The sequence below is a fragment of the Bufo bufo genome, chromosome 1 (genome assembly GCF_905171765.1).
Source record: "Bufo bufo chromosome 1, aBufBuf1.1, whole genome shotgun sequence".
Lineage (NCBI taxonomy): Eukaryota > Metazoa > Chordata > Amphibia > Anura > Bufonidae > Bufo > Bufo bufo.
In genome coordinates, this window is record NC_053389.1 from 739151276 (window position 1) to 739174627 (window position 23352).

The following is a 23352-nucleotide window of genomic DNA, read 5'->3' on the forward strand; positions in this document are numbered from 1 at the left end:
ACGGATCCGCTCGCCTCCGCACGGCCAGGCGGACACCCGAACGCTGCAAGCAGCGTTTAGGTGTCCGCTCACTGAGCGGAGCGGAGGCTGAACGCTGGCAGGCGGATGCATTCTCAGTGGATCCGCCTCCACTGAGAATGCATTGGGGCCAGATGGATGCGTTCGGGGCCGCTCGTGAGCCCCTTCAAACGGTGCGCACGAGCGGACACCCGAACGCTAGTGTGAAAGTAGCCTAAGCTGTACTACTTGTAACTCATGAATGGATATGCTGAAAAAAAACATTCCAATTGGTCAATGAATATCAGTTCAAATGGACTTTTTTGGACAAAGACAAGTCTTTTAGCTGACTAAAATAGACCAAGAAAAATAACAAAGTTTGGGTGTTCCTGTAAGTCTTCTTTTTAGTCTTACTAGACCAAAGAAAACAGATTAAAGAAGATTAATACTAATGCACTGTATAGGTAATTTGCTTATTAAATATACAAAAATAACTTTCTTCTCCTCAAGTTTAAATGTGTCAACATAACTCAAAATTATTTTCTATTCCCGTGGATATCACCAAGCTGTCCCTAGATATACATCTATGAATATACTGAAATGCCAGCAGCATGGTATATGAGAATGGTCCATTAGAAGCAACACTTTTCAGAGTGTCCAAAATAATAAATCGTACCAATGTCCTACCAACAGAAGGGCCCCAAACTCATTGACTTACACAGTGAAGACCCATCTGGCAGTATTAGAATTAAAACATTAGTCTGGCCCATAGTAGATGGATTTGTAACAAAACAGGTTTCACACTTGTAGTGTCAGTCTTTCCTATGCAGGACACACACCCGTAGAGTACTTGGAATCCAAATATATCTCAGTTTCCAGTGTGAAGTGTTGTCCTTCTCCATTCCCCCTGCTTCACATTATGCCAGAAACATTGGGTACAGTCCCCACGTCTTTGGGAAGGATCATGGACCCCAGCCATGTGCTCCGTTAAGAATATTTGTCCAAGCTGTAGTCTGAAATTTGATTTGAGCAGGATGGAAAGTTGCTCCATAGTTGGGGAATGCCCTTGTTTTCTTCAGATCCTTCTCAGACCACTGTAAAGAGACAATTTGCGAATAAGAAGTCTTCATACAAATGAACAAAGCTTAGAGAACTAATTACAATGTACAGATATATGCATGGACAGTAGAGATTTTTCTAATGATCTTTTATACCTAATGTAGGCCTATAACCATGACAAAAGGAAAGGAAAGGTTTCATCATCATAGACGGTAAGAACAGTGAGATTATAGATCTCTCCGCCACAAGATGTTGTGATAGTTGAATCGTAGAACAAATTCATATGGACCCTGAAAACCTTTATTGAAAGGTTCTATATGGGGTGTTTATCCAGAGAGTTATTCTGTCATATTTGGCTTCAGAAAGTATTTTTCTCCTAATATGGGGCAATTGGTGACAAGACAACCTCATAGAGGTTTTGACTTCTTTTGGATTAAAACACATTAGGTTTACAAATTGACCTTAATGGGCCTGTGTCTTTTTTCTCATCAACTACGTAACTAATCCTATGTCAGATGACAATCTCAGAAAGCAGATTGACAGGATAACTAACACTATAGTATTTGTTTTTAGAGGGCGCAGAATCAAGGTTATCCATATGTTACACTATAAAATGCTTACCATGGATGATACTGCAGTTTATGCATGACCGTCATTCTGCCTCCACTAGAACCAAACACTATTGTAGCTTCCTGTGTAAATAGCAAACTTAAAGCCTGTATCACACTGCCCAGCTGCTGCCAAGGCCAATAATATAATGGGTTGCATCAAAAGAGGTATAGATGCCCGTGATGAGAACATAGTCCTGCCACTTTACAAATCGCTAGTCAGACCACACATGGAGGACTGTGTACAGTTCTGGGCTCCTGTGAACAAGGCAGACATAGCAGAGCTGGAGAGGATTCAGAGGATGGTAAGTTGCAACTAAAGTAATAACTGGAATGGGGCGACTACAGTACCCAGAAAGATTATCAAAATTAGGGTTATTCACTATAGAAAAAAGAAGACTGAGGGGAGATCTAATTACTATGTATAAATATATCAGGGGTCAGTACAGAGATCTATCCCATCATCTATTTATCCCCAGGACTGTGACTGTGACGAGGGGACATCCTCTGCGTCTGGAGGAAAGAAGGTTTCTACACAAACATATAAGAGGATTCTTTACGGTAAGAGCAGTGAGACTATGGAACTCTCTGCCTGAGGAGGTGGTGATGGTGAGTACAATAAAGGAATTCAAGAGGGGCCTGGATGAATTTCTGGAGCGTAATAATATTACAGGCTATAGCTACTAGATTTCTGGAGAAAGATCCAGGGATTTATTCTGATTGGAGTCGGAAAGGAATATTTTCCCCTAAAATGAAGAAAATTGGCTTCCACCTCATAATTTTTTTTTTGCCTTCCTCTGGATTAACTTGCAGGATAACAGGCCGAACTGGATTGACAGATGTATTTTTTCAGCCTCACAAACTATGTTACTATGTCCTGATTTGGGGCAGCAATTTATGATGATCATGAACTGCATACTGTAGCAGAAGTTTCCACAGTATTAGTGGAGGGTGTCTAATGTCAGGCCCTCTAACCCTTACGTAGTTTCTTCCAAACAAGTGAAAATCATGTCCCCCTGAATTATGCATTTTAATTTATTTCACTACATTTCTTAACACCTGCCAATATCTTTAGGGATACCAAATAATTACAGTTGTTGCCTCACTTCAGCAAATGTAATTTATCATGTAGAGAAAGTTAATACAAGGCACCTACTAACGTATTGTGATTGTCCATATTGCTTCCTTTGCTGGCTGGATTCATTTTTCCATTGCACTATACACTGCTCGTTTCCAGGTTTTATGGCCACCGCCGCAATCCAGCAGAGGTGGCCATGCTTGCACATTAAAGGAAAAAGCACTGGTGGCGGAGGCCGTGTGATGGCACATATGAATGCATGCGCAGCATCTCCCATCCACCTTGTATGTGCAGCAGTGGTACCTTGTAAGTGCCTTGTAGTAACTATGTCTCCATCATAAATGCCATTTGCTTAAGCAAAACAACTCCATCAATGATTGATGTACATAGTTTACTGCTTGTGTGATATATTTTATTAAGAAATTTAGTGAAACAAAATCAAATAAATAATCCAGGGGGCATACAATCTTCACTTGACCCGTTTCTTCTACATAAGGAAGGAAAGCTTCTTGAGCCTGTTTCTTAAACAAGAGTCAAGTGCATTACTTGATAGCACTTCAGTAGATGAGGCCTCATGATCTGCTTACTTTGTGAAACCATCATCAAATGTAGACTTATTGCATAAAATATATGTAACTGAGGACTCTGTGGAGCTGGTTTTATGCTAATTTTTATGTAAAGTGCAAACAGGATGTTCTATAAGATGAAGCCTGGAAATCAGGGAGGTTTTGGGTTTTACGGGTTGAAAAGGGCAACTCAGACTATAAATCTGTGGCCTCCTGCCAGATGCAATTTAAAATCAGTGAACAGCGGCGCTGAAAGGTTACAGTATCCACAGTGTTGTTACGTTTAACCGTCGACGTGAAGACAACGCAGCCATTGTCCAGCTGGGCAAGCTGGGGACGTGCACAGAGTCACTTTGTCTCCTATGGAAACATGTGGAGAGATGGAAAGCCTCCTCACCCGCATGAGGTTCTGCTCTAAACTCAATATAGGACTTGAATAGGTTTCATATGCTTCTCAACACTTGACATCAGCTAAGTCATACCTGTTGGTTTTCAGTGCTTAATGTATGGCTAAATAGAAGATTATTAACTGGTTCTCAGACCTGCCACCATGAAAGGCTCCTGAGTCAGAAGCACATAAAAGGCATTTTCAAAGTTGTTCCTAAAATACTTAGGTAAGTACTATAATCTATACGACCATGCAGTCGTATCCTTCTAGTCTCTAAATGGTTGCAGGAAACCACAAAATCTGTCTAACAAGACGTTCATCTCAATCTTCTCAATTATCAGTCCCTCCCTAAGGCTGGATATAAACGTAACATCACATAATTAAATGGGTGATCTATGAGTAGAAAAACATGGCTGCTGTCATCCAATAACAGCATCACACATGGTGGTATGTAGTATTACAATCACTTCTGTGGAACCAAATGGCAACACGAGACTCAACCCACTGACAGGTGAGGGAAATGGCAGCCATGTTTTCTAATCCTGGACAACCCATTTATTGTTACCCCCTGTGATTCAAGTCTAAAATATTAGCACATTTTTTTTGGCAGGCTTATTAATGTTTGCTAGTAGGGCAATATTTAATAGAAAGTGCATTTTCTTGGTTCAGAAATGAAGATCTTGAGGTCACCAACCTTTTGTACGTCAAATAATATGACCAATTGATATGGCTCTTGTATTAGTCTTACGTGCCAGTGATCTGGTTTTAATCCTAGTCCCAAATTCTAGTAATGTTATACCTTCCACGTGTTTTGCACCAGAAGTGCACAATAGTATCTGGAGCTGCCAATAGCTGGCCAGCCACATGTAGGGACCTGAGAGTTACAGCAAATGTGGCTCCAGACTGAACCATTGGCTAGAAAACACTGCTGTAGATGCAACATTTATCTGCTGATAATTGGACATGTATTTGAACTATTAGAGCATCGGTGTCTACATTTGGATAGTTGAGTCTGAGTGCTACGTAATGCTTATGGACGGAGGCCAGAGATAACACTTACGTACATAGTCCGTTTACACTCATCTCCTAAGCAGGTGTGATGTCCATTTAGTTAAACCCCTTGTAATTAATGCTCACTCATCTGGGGTGTCGAGCTATTAATGCAATGACATCAGATTTGTAATTTGTACTCTAACACCTATGACATTAGTTTAGTTAAGAAGCCACCTTATCCTAACGTTATTCTTACAACATAGTCACCTGTCTCTGACTTGCAGCAGGGCGCTCCTCCCTTGAAGAGTCCGTCTGGCTTCTCCTTCCGACACAAAACTGACCGACACCACTCACGGTGCTTTTTCCAGCTGCAACAACTGTAACACAAAAGAGCATTCTAAGTGTATGGAAGGATGATTATTGTTTTTTCTGCATGGCCCTTAAATGGTAAAATTTTATTTTTGTGGCCTTTGATCTTGGGTCAACATCTGTATGTCTGTATGCACAGTATACTCTGTTAGAGTGAGATAGGTTGGGACCTTCAATGGTCTATAATGGATTGAACACCAAAATATATATGGTCTTTCATAGGCCAAATTAAAAAAATATTTTAGGATCAGTGGTGGGTTGAATAGACGTCTGCGATGAGAACATATAAGCATTGAACCTAGTCAATGTCCAAAATGTTAATGTATAATTAATCCACCTGAGAAGAAATCTAACAACTTTAGCATATACAGTTGCAAGAAAAAGTATGTGAATCCTTTGGAATGATATGGTCATAAAATGTGATCTGATCTTCATCTAAGTCACAACAATAGACAATCACAGTCTGCTTAAACTAATAACACAAAGAATTTAATGTTTCCATGTTTTTATTGAACACACCATCTAAACATTCACAGTGCAGGTGGAAAAAGTATGTGAACCCTTGGATTTAATAACTGGTTGAACCTCCTTTGGCAGCAATAACTTCAACCAAATGTTTCCTGTAGTTGCAGATCAGACGTGCACAACGGTCAGGAGTAATTCTTGACCATTCCTCTTTACAGAACTGTTTCAGTTCAGCAATATTCTTGGGATGTCTGGTGTGAATTGCTTTCTTGAGGTCATGCCACAGCATCTCAATCGGGTTGAGGTCAGGACTCTGACTGGGCCACTCCAGAAGGCGTATTTTCTTCTGTTTAAGCCATTCTGTTGTTGATTTACTTCTATGCTTTGGGTCGTTGTCCTGTTGCAACACCCATCTTCTGTTGAGCTTCAGCTGGTGGACAGATGGCCTTAAGTTCTCCTGCAAAATGTCTTGATAAACTTGGTAATTCATTTTTCCTTCGATGATAGCAATCCGTCCAGGCCATGACGCAGCAAAGCAGCCCCAAACCATGATGCCCCCACCACCATACTTCACAGTTGGGATGAGGTTTTGATGTTGGTGTGCTGTGCGCTTTTTTCTCCACACATAGTGTTGTGCGTTTCTTCCAAACAACTCAACTTTGGTTTCATCTGTCCACAGAATATCTTGCCAGTACTGCTGTGGAACATCCAGGTGCTCTTGTGCAAACTGTAAACGTGCAGCACAAGAGTGGTATCCTCCCATGAAATCCATTCTTGTTTAGTGTTTTACGTATCGTAGATTCGTTAACAGGGATGTTAGCATATGCCACCAGACTTTTTAAAGTCTTTAGCTGACACTCTAGGATTCTTCTTCACCTCATTGAGCAGTCTGCGTTGTGCTCTTGCAGTCATCTTTACAGGACGGCCACTCCTAGGGAGAGTAGCAGCAGTGCTGAACTTTCTCCATTTATAGACAATTTGTCTTACTGTGGACTGATGAACAGCAAGGCTTTTGGAGATACCTTTATAACTCTTTCCAGCTTTATGCAAGTCAACAATTCTTAATCGTAGGTCTTCTGAGAGCTCTTTTGTGCGAGGCATCATTCACATCAGGCAATGCTTCTTCTGAAAAGCAAACGCAGAACTGGTGTGTTTTTTTTATAGGGCAGGGCAGCTGTAACCAACACCTCCAATATCATCTCATTGATTGGACTCCAGTTGGCTGACACCTCACTCCAATTAGCTCTTGGAGATGTCATTAATCTAGGGGTTAACATACTTTTTCCACCTGCACTGTGAATGTTTACATGGTGTGTTCAATAAAAACATGGTAACATTTAATTCTTTGTGTGTTATTAGTTTAAGCAGACTGTGATTGTCTATTGTTGTGACTTAGATGAAGATCAGATCACATTTTATGACCAATTTGTGCAGAAATCCATATCATTCCAAAGGGTTGACATACTTTTTCTTGCATGTACAGTAGGAGAATCATACTAATAGAAGTGCCAGCACAGCACTTAAATAAACACATTATGAGGGTGTATTCACATGACCATACAGTCAGATCCATAAATATTGGGACATCGACACAATTCTACCATTTTTGGCTCTATACACCACCACAATGGATTTGAAATGAAACAAACAAGATGTGCTTTAACTGCAGACTGTCAGCTTTAATTTGAGGGTATTTACATCCAAATCAGGTGAACGGTGTAGGAATTACAACAGTTTGCATATGTGCCTCCCACTTGTTAAGGGACCAAAAGTAATGGGACAATTGGCTTCTCAGCTGTTCCATGGCCAGGTGTGTGTTATTCCCTCATTATCCCAATTACGAGCAGATAAAAGGTCCAGAGTTCATTTCAAGTGTGCTATTTGCATTTAGAATCTGTTGCTGTCAACTCTCAAGATGAGATCCAAAGAGCTATCACTATCAGTGAAGCAGGCCATCATTAGGCTGAAAAAACAAAACAAACCCATCAGAGAGATAGCAAAAACATTAGGCATGGCCAAAACAACTGTTTGGAACATTCTTAAAAAGAAGGAACACCAAAAGACCCGGAAGACCATGAAAAACAACTGTGGTGAATGACCGAAGAATTATTTTCCTGGTGAAGAAAACACCCTTCACAACAGTTGGCCAGATCAAGAACACTCTCCAGGAGGTAGGTGTATGTGTGTCAAAGTCAACAATCAAGAGAAGACTTCACCAGAGTGAATACAGAGGGTTCACCACAAGATGTAAACCATTGGTGAGCCTCAAAAACAGGAAGGCCAGATTAGAGTTTGCCAAATGGCATCTAAAAAAGCCTTCACAGTTCTGGAACAACATCCTATGGACAGATAAGACCAAGATCAACTTGTACCAGAGTGATGGGAAGAGAAGAGTATGGAGAAGGAAAGGAACTGCTCATGATTCTAAGCATACCACCTCATCAGTGAAGCATGGTGGTGGTAGTGCCATGGCGTGGGCATGTATGGCTGCCAATGGAACCGGTTCTCTTGTATTTATTGATGATGTGACTGCTGACAAAAGCAGCAGGATGAATTCTGAAGTGTTTCGGACAATATTATCTGCTCATATTCAGCCAAATGCTTTAGAACTCATTGGACGGCGCTTAAAGGGAACCTGTCACCTGGATTTAGTGCATAGAGCTGGGGACATGGGTTGCTAGATGGCCACTAGCACATCCGCAATACCCAGTCCCCATAGCTCTGTGTGCTTTTATTGTGTAAAAAAAAACGATTTGATACATATGCAAATTAACCTGAGATGAGTCAGAGCTTGAAAATATGACTCTTCTCTGGTCACACAAGTAAGATATGACTCTTTTATGTTAATTTGCATATGTATCAAATCGTTTTTTTTACACAATAAAAGCACACAGAGCTATGGGGACTGGGTATTGCGGATGTGCTAGTGGCCATCTAGCAACCCATGTCCTCAGCTCTATACCCAAAATCCCGGTGACAGGTTCCCTTTAACAGTGCAGATGGACAATGACCCAAAGCATACTGCAAAAGCACCCAAAGAGTTTTTTAAGGGAAAAAAGTGGAATGTTATGCAATGGCCAAGTCAAACACCTGACCTGAATCCGATTGAGCATGCATTTCACTTGCTAAAGACAAAACTGAAGGGAAAATGCCCCAAGAACAAGCAGGAACTGAAGACAGTTGCAGTAGAGGCCTGGCAGAGCATCACCGCATCACCAGGGATGAAACCCAGCGTCTGGTGATGTCTATACGTTCCAGACTTCAGGCTGTAATTGACTGCAAAGGATTTGCAACCAAGTATTAAAAAGTGAAAGTTTGAATTATGATTATTATTCTGTCCCATTACTTTTGGTCCCTTAAAAAGTGGGAGGCACATATGCAAACCGTTCACCTGATTTGGATGTAAATACCCTCAAATTAAAGCTGACAGTCTGCAGTTAAAGCACATCTTGTTCGTTTTATTTCAAATATATTGTGGTGGTGTATAGAGCCAAAAATGTTAGAATTGTGTCGATGTCCCAATATTTATGGACCTGACTGTATGTATTTTGAAGTCCACAAAACGCGGATCCTCAAAAAGTACAGATGATGTCTGACGTCTGTGTTGCATACGTTTTTTTTGCAAACCCATTATAACAATGCCTACTTTTGTCTGCAAAACAGACAAGAATAGGACATAATCTATTTTTTGGCAGGGCTGTGAAACGGACATATGGATGTGGACAGCACTTGGTGTGCTGTCCGCATATTTTGCGATCCCATTGAAATAAATGCAAATCGGATGCAGACCAAAATGGGACCTAACCTGAACCCATGTGCCCAGCACACAAAATGTTCCATACTTCTGTGCCCGTACAGAGCAATACCAAGCATACCAAATAGAAGTGCCGACAGGAGTACCCATACAAATGAGTCAGGCACAGTGTCTCTATAGTACAATACTCTTATCTCAATCATGGTCCTGTTTTAGTAGCCTCTCCATAGCAGTTATCTCTCTCCATGTCAATCTATTTGGCCACAATTTGTCTAATGGGCTCAATGACCTATGACTGATCTCTTGTATGTGGGCAGAAGTATATTATTCCAGGACAATACTGGAGTCTCTGGGGATCAGATTGCACTTTTCATTTTTCAAAGCTCCTTTTGAAAATGAAAGGATCAATCGGAATGGTTACTAGTGGCAACTAAGTAAGTTTTTCTTTGCACCACTTTTGATAAATCTCCTCTAATGAGTGTCTCACCGAATTCTGGGCATTTCTGTGTCACGGGGTTAGTGACTTAAGAGTCCCCAACCCAAGAAGTAGCACTCAACTCACGTGTGGCCACCTTAGCTGTATGCAATACACATACTAATATAAATGTAAAAGAGACGAAAGTATACTACAAATATATTTTGCTTTGATTGGAACCACCTTCCTATGAAAATAATAGTGGTAATAATTAGCTACAGATTTTAGTCTAGAAACAATGGTTTCATGACCATTAATAACTACAGCTCTGACCTCTCTGGGAATGAGGATCAGCCATCATTGTTTGGTTGGTGAGATCAGCACTATGAAGGGACCACAGGGTCTTAGCCATAATGGAGAGTGTGCTGGGTACTGCAGCTTGTCCCATTAACTTGAATAGGACTGATGTACAGGCCACCCGCCCTGTGGAGACAATTCACAGGACACACAGCACATGAGTACTTTTACCATTTTATTTTGCTGATAGGGGTTACCCAGGTAGGACTTCCACTTATCAAACTTTGACCTCTCCAAGGATAGGCCATCACTGTTTAAATCCTGGAGACCCCTTTTAATATTATCTCTAAGGCCACCTTCATATGCAATTGTCACAACTGAAAGATGGTTTGATTAAAGAAGAGTGCATTGTCCTACTTACTGCATTAATATGCATCCTATAATGAGAAGCCCTGTGCATATCACTGACACTGCCACTAGTGCCGTGATGGTGTTTTTCTTCTGACTTGCTGCCACCACTGCCAGGAGGTCGGCATGCTCACAGCGCTTGCCTGCAAAGCCTGGAAGACATCTGGAAGACAAAAAAAAGAAGCAATGTCAACAGCAGCCTAGCTACCATGTATCTGCAACATGTCAACTTCTTCACTATGGAATTCAAACTTTATCCATCTTCTGGTAGTCAAACATTTTGAAAATTCTATAAAGATTTTTGATACCACATGGTGTAGTCATTTCACATATTTGATCTAATATCAAGAAGACCTGTCAGATCTCTGGAGTATCTTTGCTTAGAATTCAGCATTTTACCATCTCCCTGTTGTTCCAAGTAGAAATTTAAAAATGTCTTGAAAATTGAGTGTTACCCAGTCGACACTGGCAACACTGGTTGGACAATGTGAGAGCCTGGAGGGACATCCCCTCCCCCAACTGGTATATCCTAGTTGTCAAATTAATTAATAATTTCTAAAAGAAATATCAGAGGAACAGCACAACACAGAGTTAGTTCATCAAGAATATAAGCACTTACTAAAACAAACATGTCAAGGAGACCTGATGGGTCTTAAGTGACACATTATTAGTTGGGCTTTCGTATCCCACCATTGGAAACAGCATATTGCATACTGTAGCTGAACCATAGCTGGTTCTTCAATGTTGAACTCTACTTTTCTCTTTACTTTTAAGGCTGTCAGCCAACCTGGTGAAACTTCCAATCAAATATATGACGTACAACTATGCATAATGTTATCAGAACTGGTCTTTCCCAGTTATTCCATGAATGCTGAGGAAATCAAAGGTTATCGGTTTTATTTCAGATATCTAGAAGAGCGTAGATGAGGCAGCAAGGTTGAAGTCCATACTGAAATATCTTTCTGACAGAACATAAAACTCTTCTGACCTTGTTTAGTCCCCTATTTTATACTTTGGTAGCAACATGAGACTATAAGGTCTTTTTTTTAATTACTTTTTATGAAACATTTTCCTATTGCTTAACTGCAGTGCGTGGATTTATATTTAAAGCTTCAGAGAACTCTTGAAGGGTATGTCCAGGTTTGCACATTTAAAAAAAAAATATATATAGATTTCATTTAAAGAGAACCAGTCACTGCAGGATCAGACCACATAGGGTTTGCTCGTAGTCTGTTACCATGGTGTACAGTATACACAAACTGGTAGGATACAGTATCTTTAATCAGGATTATTTGCAAAGTTAAAGGGGTTCTCCCATCATTAAATCTAATCGGTATTTGGTACTAACCTGTGGAAGGAAGATGTTTTACACAGTACTTAGATGATCCTCGATCATTCAATGCTGCCGTCTCCACAGCACTAACACAGGATGGGGGGCTCTTCTGCCTGGGACCTGACAAGAAGTGGCCACCTCTTTTCCTGTTCAGCTGCATTCACGGCTATGGAGGTGAACAGGAAAAGAACAGGCCACATCTATTCGGGACCCGGAAAAGCCAGCAGCGTGCATGAGTGCAGCCGATACAGCGGCTTCAGCAGAGCATGAGACTATGTAAAACATTGTCCTTCCGCAGGTTAGTACCGAATACCTTTTAGGTTAAATGAACTTGAAGAATCAAAAAATTTATTTAGCTATTGACCAAAATTACTTTAGTTTCTCTAAGTTATACATTTACATTCATATTATTTCATTTTGCAATTGATGAAATTGGCTTAAAGGGATATTCAGAGTTTTTATTTTATTTCATGTTTTCCCCCCTTGAGGTGAATAATAACTTTTTCATTGAAGATTATTAAATTTTGCTTACCGAACCAGCCCTGTGCTCCCTTCCTGGATCACATGCCGTACATTGTGCATGTAATCCTAGCCCACAATGAACCTGTCAGCCATCACTGATGACACGTTCATGGCCTACCCCCTGTGCTCCATCAACACAGTGCATGCGTGAGGATGAATCTATCGCCAGTGTTGTGGGAGTACATTATACTATCCCGCCCAGCTGTACATGTGCAGTCAGGCCGCCTCGAGCGCTATGCAGGAACATGAAATATAAAATAATATCAGAATATCCCTAGAAATCATGTTTGGGAAAAATAGGGAGCTCATAGCAGGCCATACACTTCAAATAGCTGTTGACCAGATGCTGATTTGTCCAAACATAGCTATTCCTTCCATCTCCCCATACTCATACATTTTTGGCTCAGCCTAGCATGCTTGTGACCTAAATAGGGAGAGGGTAGTAAGCCTCCGCCAGACATTAACGGTGGAGGCTTATCTCCCCTCAAAATATAAGGATTGGGAATGTTGAAATCCAATTGTCTGATCTATCTTCTCCCCAACATCTGTTGTCAGGTGAGAGGTGGGGGGGCCCTGTGCACATTTGATGGCCAATCCTTTCTAAAGGGGTTGGCCACTTTCTGGTTACTGTTGACCAAGTGTCTATGAGATGATTATATGGCACTTATTAATATAGCCTTTGTTGAAATTCTGCACCATTTTCTATATTTTATAAGGTATATCCCGGCTTTTGTGCTGTCCACATAGAGGTCTTATCCATAAAATGGCTGCTGGTGGAGGGTAATGTGACCTGGCAAATCAACTCCATGTGATGTCTCCCAACAGAGCAAATGCAAATCACAGGTGCAATGGGGGAGATTTATCAAACTGGTGTAAAGTAGAACTGGCTTAGTTGCCCATAGCAACCAATCAGATTCCACCTTTCATTTTTCACAGCTCCTTTCGAAAATGAAAGGTGGGATCTGATTGGTTGCTATGGGGAACTAAGCCAGTTCTAATTTACTCCAGTTTGATAAATCTCCCCAAATGTAGTTGAATGGAGGAGGCATCACCTGGAGATGATCTGTCTGGTCACATGACCCTCCTCCATTTTGTGAACAGGACCTCTGTGTGGACAGCACAAAAGACTTTAACAAGGGGGCATACCTAATGAATTATAGAAAATAGCACAGAATTTCAACAAACGCTATGTTACTAAGTGCCATATAATCATCTTATGAACACAGTGGTCAACAATAACCAGAAAGTGGTCATCCCCTTTAATCCCCTCAGAAACAAGGATCCTAACAGGCGTCAAAGGCTAGAGCTGCCCATAAGAATACAAGTGGATGTATTATGAATCCATCTTGTATGGACATGTAGTATAGCACCAATGGAAATCTAAGGAATCATGAGGGCTCCATGTGTCACCATACATGCTCCATGCATGTGACCTTTCCACATGCATAAGGCACAAGCAATTCACAATCTCTATTTGCTGCACAATTTAGACACCTAAGACATATGATAATTTTTAACACAATCATAGGTTTATATGAAGATTTATTCTACATAGAAACGTTGATTACGCTTGTAAACATACTGCATTTTTATTTTGCACTGATCTTACCTTTGTATTATAAACCAGATCTACAGTCATAGATCTGCTGGTTGTTTTCAGGAAATAGTCAGCAATCTTGTAAGCAAACACTTACTTAACATTTTAGTTAAGATCTTATAATCCAGTGGGGCACTTAAACCTCCGTAATTTAGAATGGTGTACAGTGTCTTCATTGCTGACACTTCCCAGAATACACATCGCCCAAAAAAAGCTCTATGCAGAGATGGAGTCCTCCAGCCTGCAGAATTAAGAATGCAGCTCTGGATTATAATACAAGAGGTCACTTAGGATCAGTACAGGATCAGTGATACAATGTACAGTATTTGTACAGTTGATCAAATTTTCTAGTTCCGTATAATATATACCGTAAAATTGTGTGCAGTGGTAAGCAAACACTAGTTACTGTGTTACTGTGAAACAAGGTCAAGTAGACGGTGGGACGCTGTTCAATCCATCAAGAAATTTCTAAGACCTGCCTTCAAATTTGCTACTATGTTTTCCATGCGTTGTAGTGCAAATATTTAATGATATGAAGTTTTGCTAGGGTGAGAAAACAATTTCCATGGGAAAGTTTGAAGAAAACGTTGGGGCATGTACATGACTGAATGTTTGCATCTATAACCAACTACTCTTTTGACTTTCTATGTAAATGTTCCTCAAGGAATCCAACATATGCTTCATACAACACAGATGTATTGCACTGATGGGGATGGTAACTTACACACAGGCCGCTTCCTCTTCTTGCACCAGAAACCTACAAGTTCCATGGAAGCAGAAATTGGTGTGGGAGTCTGGGCAATCCATAAAGTGAGATCTAACAGCAGCTGCCATTGGAGGATCTGCAAAGAGGAAAAAAATGCATTAAAGGGGTTGTCTCACGAAAAATATTATACAGTTTTCAAACCAGCACCTGGATCTGAATACTTTTGTAATTGTATGTAATTAGAAATTTAGCATAGCCACTAAGTTATTAAATAAAATGTATCTGTATAGTGCCACCTGCTGTTTGTTCTTTATCTTATTTCTTTGACCTGCCCACTGAGATGGTCGCACATGCTCAGTTCCATCCTTTAACTGCTTCCTGAGCTATGATAGGGAGAACCTAGACACGCCCTTTGAGCTGTGATAGGGAGACTTCAGACACGCCCACTGAGATGCAGCAGAAAAGACACTCAACTTTAGCTGTCAGCTTGATATAAATCTTTTCTGTGGCAGCTATTATGGAGCAGTGTAGACACTGCTGCTTGCTTGTTGTAACTAGCGCCGGTGGTCAATACATTTTACGTTGATATAAATCTAGCAAAGCAGTGAATATGCAGATCTCTGGATCTATGTGAGGTACAGGCCTGGTTCTAGCTTTGTTAGAAAGAGGTGGTCAAGTATTCTATGATGTCGGATTTTCATTTTTTACATTAGTCATGGGATAACCCCTTTAAGGATAATACTGTAGAATAATAACATTGACATAATGGGGGAGATTAATCAAAACTGGTGGAAAGAAAAACTGTCTTAGTTGCCCATAGCAACCAATCAGATTCCACCTTTCATTTTTCAGAGCTCCTTTGGAAAATAAAATATGGATTCTGATTGGCTGCTATGGGCAACTGAGCCAGATTTTCTTTACAGAAGTTTTAATAAATCTCCCCCAATGTGTACGTAATGTATGCTGGATGTTCTATATGTATCAGGGGAACATAGCGTCTTAATAAGAAATGTGAACAAGCATGTCATTATTTATTTTCTCATATTTCATTAATCAAACTGATGTAAAGTAGAATTGGCTTAGTTACTCATAGCAACCAATCAGATTCCACATTTTATTTTCCAAAGAAGCTGTCCAAAATGAAAGGTGGAATCTGATTGGCTGCTATGGGCAACTAAGCCGGTTCTACTTTACACCAGTTTGATAAATGACCCCCATAGTGTCTGGCAAGTTCCTGTACATGGAAAAAAGTGTAGATTTATCTACTATATGAAATTAGAAGTATATAGAGGTACAGTATATATTTCCATAATAGCCTATACAGGTTTCTAATACAGCCTAAATTAGGCATACTAAATATATAAAAATTGGGGGGCGTGGCTTGGCGCTGGAAGAAGCAGGACACGAGTTAGGTGAGCTCCTCTCCCGCTTCGCCGCCGACGGTGTATTCTACCTCCCTAAGGAGGCAACCGGAGCATCACCCACATAACTGAGCCCTGCAGCAGATGGAGACCTCTTCCAGCCATCCCGTATTCCCACACAAGCCGGTCGCCCACTCGGGTCTACACTTCTTGCAGCACGGCAGCCGCCGCGACACTTCTAGCTGTGCCATTCCCACCGGAAGTCAAGGCGCAGCGGCGGGAGGCGAACAACAGCTTCACAAACAAACTTGTGCTGCAGTGGTCAGTAATTTTTACTCTCCGAATAAAGGCACATACCCCACCCCAGTCCCACCTTTCCCCATGCGGGACTCTTCTGAAGGTGAAGAGCTCAGCTCTAATTTTTCACGGACCGCTCTGAGCGGCAGTCTAACAGATCTTCCAGACTTGTCCTGGGCCAAAGACTCTTCTACTTTTTCTACATACAGAGCACTAAAATACACCCGAATGTGTAGGGGTTGAGGCCAGGGGTAGTGCGCTCTGAGTTTCTATTAGCATCCCCAACTCACACAAATCTTTTCCCCTCCTCACCTTGCCACTCACTATGGTGAAAGTAGGAAAACCAGAGGGAATGGGCTCTAAAATAGTGAAGAAGTCACAGTCAGAAATGGAGAAGTTTCTCCATAAAAAGCCCACAGATCGTCAACCATTAAGTCAATCAGTGGACCGGAGCGTGGCTGCCGCCGCAGAGACGTCAGATTATGAGAGCTCAGGTGCTGAAGACTGCCGAGAGGGAGACCCTATTATCTCAACATCACGAAAAACTTTACAGCAGATCATTGAATCAGCAATAGCTCCTGTCCTCAAAGAACTTTCAGACATAAAAACAGATATTAGAGAGATCGGAGGCAGAGTTGAACAACTAGAAGAGAACCAAGCCTCATTGGTATCTTTTGGAGAGGCTACTGCTTCAGTCCTTTCACAATGCCAACATCATCTCAATAATTTACTTTCATATGTGGAGGATCAAGATAATAGAGGGAGGCGCAACAACCTTCGCCTAAAAGGAGTTCCAGAATCGGTGCCTATATCATCTGTGATCGACCTCACCAAAGAAATATTAAAACCTCTACTGTCATTCAATATGAGAGATCATCTTTGGATCCCATCTCCGACGTGGTGGAACTATCAAACCTTCCAGCTGCGGTCCCATGGAAAGTGAAGAGGACCCAAAAAAGACAAGCAGCCAAGCCGGACTGATACTCCTTTAAACATCTTGGATTCCCAGGCTACACTCAAATGATACTACAGTAAAGCCTTCCATGTACCAGGCTTTTGGTCTTCTTCCCCTACCCACGCTGTAACACCTTTACCCTTTTTTCTAACCCCTTGTCTCCAACATCCCATATCTTCTTGATCTTTCCTCTTTTCCCTCGTTCCTGTTTTCCCCTTATCCCTTCCCCACCCCTCTCTCTCCCCTGCCCACTGCAAGCTCTATCTACAGTAACTCTGGCGCTAATACCCCTTCTATTGACCAGTAGGTGAGACCAACTTTCCCCTTCTCTGGGTTATAGCTCTACTTCACCTTTTATCCCTGTCTCCAGCCTCAGGATATTTTCCTGAGGTACTATAGGATCGGGAAAAGAGTAACCAACCCTAATCCCCATTCTCTCTCCGCCTACTTTGCACCGTTCTGCTCTTATTGTATTATTGCAACTTGTGTTCTAAACTGTTCATCCTGTTGCCCTATCAATAGAAAAGCAGGCTAAATGTCTGCTGTTAATGTGGTGCCGTGGAATGTGCGGGGACTAAATTCCCCCTCTAAGAGATCCAGAGTGTTCCAACTGCTTAGATCCCTTCATACAGAGGTCGCAACACTCCAGGAGAGCCATTTTAAACGGGGTAAGCTTCCTCCTCTACACAAAACCTATTTCACACAAAACCAGAGGTGTAACCATTGCTATCAAAAAATCTCTTCTCTTTACTTTGATATCTAGCCTAGTGGATACTGAGGGTAGATATCTGTTCTTGAAAGGCCAAATAGCTAATACACCAGTTATGCTTGCAGGTTTATACACCCCTAATGTACAACAAGTGCCATGGCTGACAGAGACACTTAGACGCCTTGAATCCTTCCAAGAGGGCATTTGCATTGTAGGGGGGGATTTTAACATCACCCTAGACCCTCTACTCGATTCCTCTAGCCCTAGCCCTGTCATCCTGCGGACTTGTAGATACTTGGTGAACAAATAACCTGTCTGGCAGGGATTACACATAACACTCAGATGGCCATAATCAAAGAATAGATTACATTTTCCTGTCCTCCAAACACTTACCAAAGATGGTTAAATCTTCAATCCACAACATCTCCATCTCAGACCATGCCCCGGTCTCATTGTCCATAGTCATAAAGTCCCTTCCCGCCCGTTCCTTTACGTGGCGAATCAATGAGATGATACTCTAAGACTCGTCACACAAAGCCCGCATTGCGACCTTACTAAGCAACTATTTTGTCCAAAATACATTCACAAATACATCCCAAACGATGATCTGGGAAGCCCATAAAACAGTGGTGTGAGGAGATCTGATCTCTCTTTGCTCCTATCTCAAAAAATTTAAGAACAAAGAAATGGAAAACACCCTTAAAAGAATAGAAGCCCTAGAAAGACAACATAAAAGAACACACGTCTACGGAAAAAGTGCACTGGATTTTCACAGACATTTTTGGGATGCGCACACTTTACACAGGAGATGTGGCACGGATAATTTAACTGTCCTCAGGGGACACCGTCTACGGAAAAACTGCACTGGATGTCACTGATATTTTAGGGATGCGCACACTTTAAACAGGAGATGTGGCGCAGATAATTTAACTGTCCGCAGTGGCCTATTACACGGTATTTAGCACAGGATGCGCTAAAAATATATATTGCTGCTGTCACACACAATAGTCCTTAAAAAGACTTTTGGGACTCTGAAAAGTTTTTTGTATAAAAATCTTCCTATTACACTCCCTACACTGTCTGTGCCTTCCTATGCACAGCTCTCCCTAACACTGAGCAATTTAGCGCAGGTTGCGCTATAAAAATATATTGCTGCTGTCACACACAAGAGTCCTTACAAGGACTTTTGGGTCTCTAAAACATTTTTGTACACTTAGAATATTTGATTACACTCCCTACACTCTCTGTCCCTTCCTATCCTCAGCTCTCCCTGACTTAGAATGAGCCGAACAAGCGTCATCGGGTGCTATATAGCACCAGATGACGTGTTCCGGCCAGCCAATCACTGTAATGCCAATAGCCAACATGGCTACTGGCAGTACAGTGAGGGCAGTACTTACCTGCATGTTTATTGGCTGCTTAGCAGTCGCGAAACGTGCGGGGAGGAAACTCGAGCATTGTGCTCAAGCACATGCGGTACTCGGCCAAGTACCGCCATGTGCCGAGCATAGCGATGCTCGAGCAGAACTGGTATTCGGCCGAGCATGCTCGCTCAACACTACTCTAGACTTATGGCTCTTATGGCCAAAAGAGCTAGGGACCAGACCTTTATTAAATCCATTAAGGCTTCCAATGGACAGAAAACCACAAACACAAAAAGCATCGCAGAACACTTTAAACTATTCTATGAAGCTTTATACAATTTGAGATCAGGAAAATCTAAGGAAGAATCTTATCTCAGACATCAAGATATAAACGACTTCCTACAGGGCTTATCCCTGCCTTCTCTACAGGATTCTCAAAGCGCCAAACTAGCTACGCCAATAACTCTCTCCGAATTTCAATTAGCCCTAAAGGAATCCCCCAAGGGTAAAAGCCCAGGTCCAGACAGATTAACGGCTATGTATTATAAATCATATTATAAAGATATCCTTCTTCCCCACATGCTCTCGACTTTCAACTGATTGTTGGGCATACCTTTCCTTCACAAACTCTAGAAGCTCATATTACGATCTTGCCCAAAAAAGGGAAAGACCTGGAACTATGTGGTAGCTACCGTCCGATTTCCCTGCTCAATGTGGATGTTAAAATATTTGCCCAAGTCTTAGCAAATCGCCTCAATCGGTTTCTCCCCTCATTGGTTAACACTGAACAGGTGGGTTTCGTGAAGACCAGGGAGGGTAAGGATAACACCCTCAGAGTCTTGCATTTGATCCAGCTGGCCAGGTGTAAAAAGTCACCATTGGCCTTTCTATCTACCGATGTTAAAAAAGCATTTGACCGGGTCGACTGGGTCTATATGCAAGCCATATTACGCAAATTTGGTCTACCGGACACCTTCCTTAACTTCGTCTCAGCACTGTATTCCTGCCCCTCAGCAATGGTAAAGATTAACGGCACCCCTTTCCAAATAACTAACCGCACTAGGCAGGGTTGCCCCCTTTCCTTTTTGTGCTTACGATGGAAACTCTCATCCAATCGATTAGGCAAGACCCAGAGATAAGGGGGTTCAAGGCGGGAGGTACTGAACATTTCACTGCAGCCTATGCTGATGACTTACTAGTTATCACCTCTAACCCAGAATCCTCCATTGCGGCCTTGTACCGTCTCTTTGACCAATTCCACCATCTGTCCAATTTTAAAATCAACCCATCGAAATCTGAGGCATTGAACATCACTTGCCTGCCCTCTACAATCTCGACATTTAAACAGGTCACCTCATTCCTATGGTCCAATGGTCCTCTTTCTCCATCAGGTACTTGGGTCTACATATATCCCCATTTCCTGACAGTTGGTACTCACTAAATTATGTGCCCTTATTGCAAACGATTGAAACTACTCTCAACTCCTGGAAGATCTCGTTTATCTCATGGATGGGTCGCTCCAACCTTCTCAAAATGATAATAACCCCTTAAATATCATACCTGATGCAGACTCTGCCTATCTATCTTCCTAGTTCCTTCTTTCTTAAACTTCGCAGACTATTCTTGAAATATGTCTGGGTCTCATCCCATCACAGAGTAGCTCATAGCACCCCGATCAAACCAAAGAGGCAGGGAGGGATTGGATTACCAGATATGTTGTCAACATATGAGTCCATACAACTCGCGAGAATTCTTGATTGGCACAAAAGACCTAGCCCAAAACTATATGTTCCCATTGAAGAAGAAGCAAATAATTTCTCTCTAACTCAAGCACTAATCGTAATTGCATCCCAGACACACCCCATTCCACACAACAATCTACTAACAAAAGCTTCCCTGCACCTTTGGAAAAAACTATCTAAGAATCAAACATTCTGGCCTGCCCCCTCACCGCTAATTAACCTGGGAGACCTGCTGGGCCTCCAGGATCCATACTCCTCACAATGGCTTCCGATGCAAAAGAAATTGAGATGCCATCTGATAGGGGACATATTACAAGAGGGTACATTCCCAGATTTGGCCACGCTTCAGTCAGAGGTCACGGGAACTACAATAGACGACATCACATATAACCATCTATATTAAAATTTTTAAAAGCTGATCAAAATGGGAGATATTACCAGCGAGTTAACATGGCTGGAGAAGTTGGCAGCTTCCCACCCCCGGCTTCGGAGGATTATATCAAAAGTTAATGCAGGACTGCGTTCAGATGCCTCAGGAGTCTATGTGCTGCCATACATCTCAGCATGGGAGAAAGAACTATCTATCGACCTCACAGAGGCTGATATCAAGCAGATGTATACATTTTGCCTAGGACCATCTAGTTGCGTCTTTTTACAAGAAACTACATACAGACTAGTCAGTCGATGGTACAAGACTCCGGTGGTGATAAATCTCATGAATCCTACAATCCCAACCAGTTGTTGGAGATGTGCCTAAAATGTTGGTTCATACACCCACCTATGGTGGGAATGTCCCAAAATCAAACTTTTTTGGACTGGAGTAGAGAAAGACCTCTCAAAAATTTGCCTAAATGCTCCTCCCCTGACCACTGAGGTAATCTTGGTGAAAAACTATAATAAACTACTCTGGAATCAATTAGTACTATTGGCTAAGGCCATGATTCCTTTATATTGGAAAAAAACGATTATGTCTCCGATATCCCATTGGATCACCAAGATCGGTCAAATTGCGAGGCTGGAGGAACTTTGCTCATATGCAAATGGTCAACACAAAAAATATAAGTGTCACGGCCTATGGTGTGCACTGTGACAGTTTCCCTTCACTTGCGGTTGCCTGCGGCAACGTGTTGTTTGTGTGCATGTGGTGTGTTTCGGCCTTCTGGCTGATTCCCAGGTCATGGTTGCCACGCATGCCGTTGCCGGCGGTAACAGGTGGAGAGTGATGTTTATGGGTGTATTTCCCTTTAAGTGGTTTCCGTTCCTTGCCTGGTGTAGAAAGGGTTAACTCCCTTCTTTTTGTGTGAACACTGGGTGTGTCTGTGTGTGGGTGTGGCTACTTGGGTGATTTAGTCTCTGCTGGATCCCTGTAGCTGAGGGGTACTTCAGCCATGCCTTGCTGGAGTCATCCTCCTGCTCTTATATGCCATCTGTCCAGTGAGGGCCACCCTTGTGGTCATAAAACTATTTCTGATGTTAGAAGATGTTTTTATGGTCTATCTGTTTATTGCAGCTATGGATGTCCTGGTTACCTGTGTGATATGTGTTGGGTGCTGTGTACCTTAGTGTTGTGTGGACATCAGTAGTCATGCACGGGTTCCAGTCAGCGTGTCTGTGGCAGGTAGGTTTGGAACTGCTTTAGTTCACCTGCCATATCCATATGTGGTATTTGTTCCCCTTTCCTTGCAGCTTGGCCAGTGAGACTCCTGTTCGTCCGCATCTAGAAGGAACAGGTCGTCTTACCCTGCTCCTAGTCCAGGGCTACCCTGAGGGCTAGTAGGGACCCTAGGTTACGAGTATGAGCCCTCCTACCATCAGGGTTGGCTCATACAGCTAGGAGTCAGGGTCAGAATTAGGGATGTGATAGGAGGTGACCTGCCTCCTGATTCCTGTCCTGGCCTAGCAGCGACCAATATCTATGACACCGCACGGCTGAGGGTTTCCCCCACTCTCAGCTGTGACAATAAGCTTACCTGGGCTCCTTGGAAGTCCTTCGCACAAGGCCCAGACATACTTCCTTATATAGATAATCAGGGATAAAGGCTAATCTAATAAAGTGGAGTCTCTTAACACATGTAAACACGATCTCAGGTGCTCCATCCCTGCACATTTCACCTCTCTACGTTTGACTGCTTCACGACAATCTTCTTGTTAAAGTATGTTTATATTGGTTTACCCATACCTTATCCGAACCAAGCTTCACACTAGCCATAAGCACTTTTGGGCAACTTGAAAAGATCAATGTTGAGGTATAATTAAGTTTTATGGAATAAATAGCCCACTCGAAGATAGTGAAGCTGCAGCGGAAATCTAGCGACTTCGCAAACACGTTATATGATGTGCTTAGCTCATTTATCTGTTCTGTACTTTTC

General features: G+C 42.0%; 1 protein-coding gene across 1 annotated transcript in view; it reads right to left on the minus strand.

Moving 5' to 3' along the window:
• Positions 1-239: 239 nt before the first annotated feature.
• Positions 240-23352, minus strand: part of TGFA (transforming growth factor alpha) — a 72749-nt gene continuing 49636 nt past the window's right edge. Inside the window, exons 3-6 of the mRNA XM_040414431.1 lie at positions 14574-14691; positions 10411-10560; positions 4957-5066; positions 240-1091 (exon numbers count right to left, since the gene is read on the minus strand). Of these exons, the coding sequence (XP_040270365.1) occupies positions 1084-1091; positions 4957-5066; positions 10411-10560; positions 14574-14691 (386 nt within the window). The 3' untranslated portion in view covers positions 240-1083. The remainder of the gene's footprint in view (positions 1092-4956; positions 5067-10410; positions 10561-14573; positions 14692-23352) is intronic.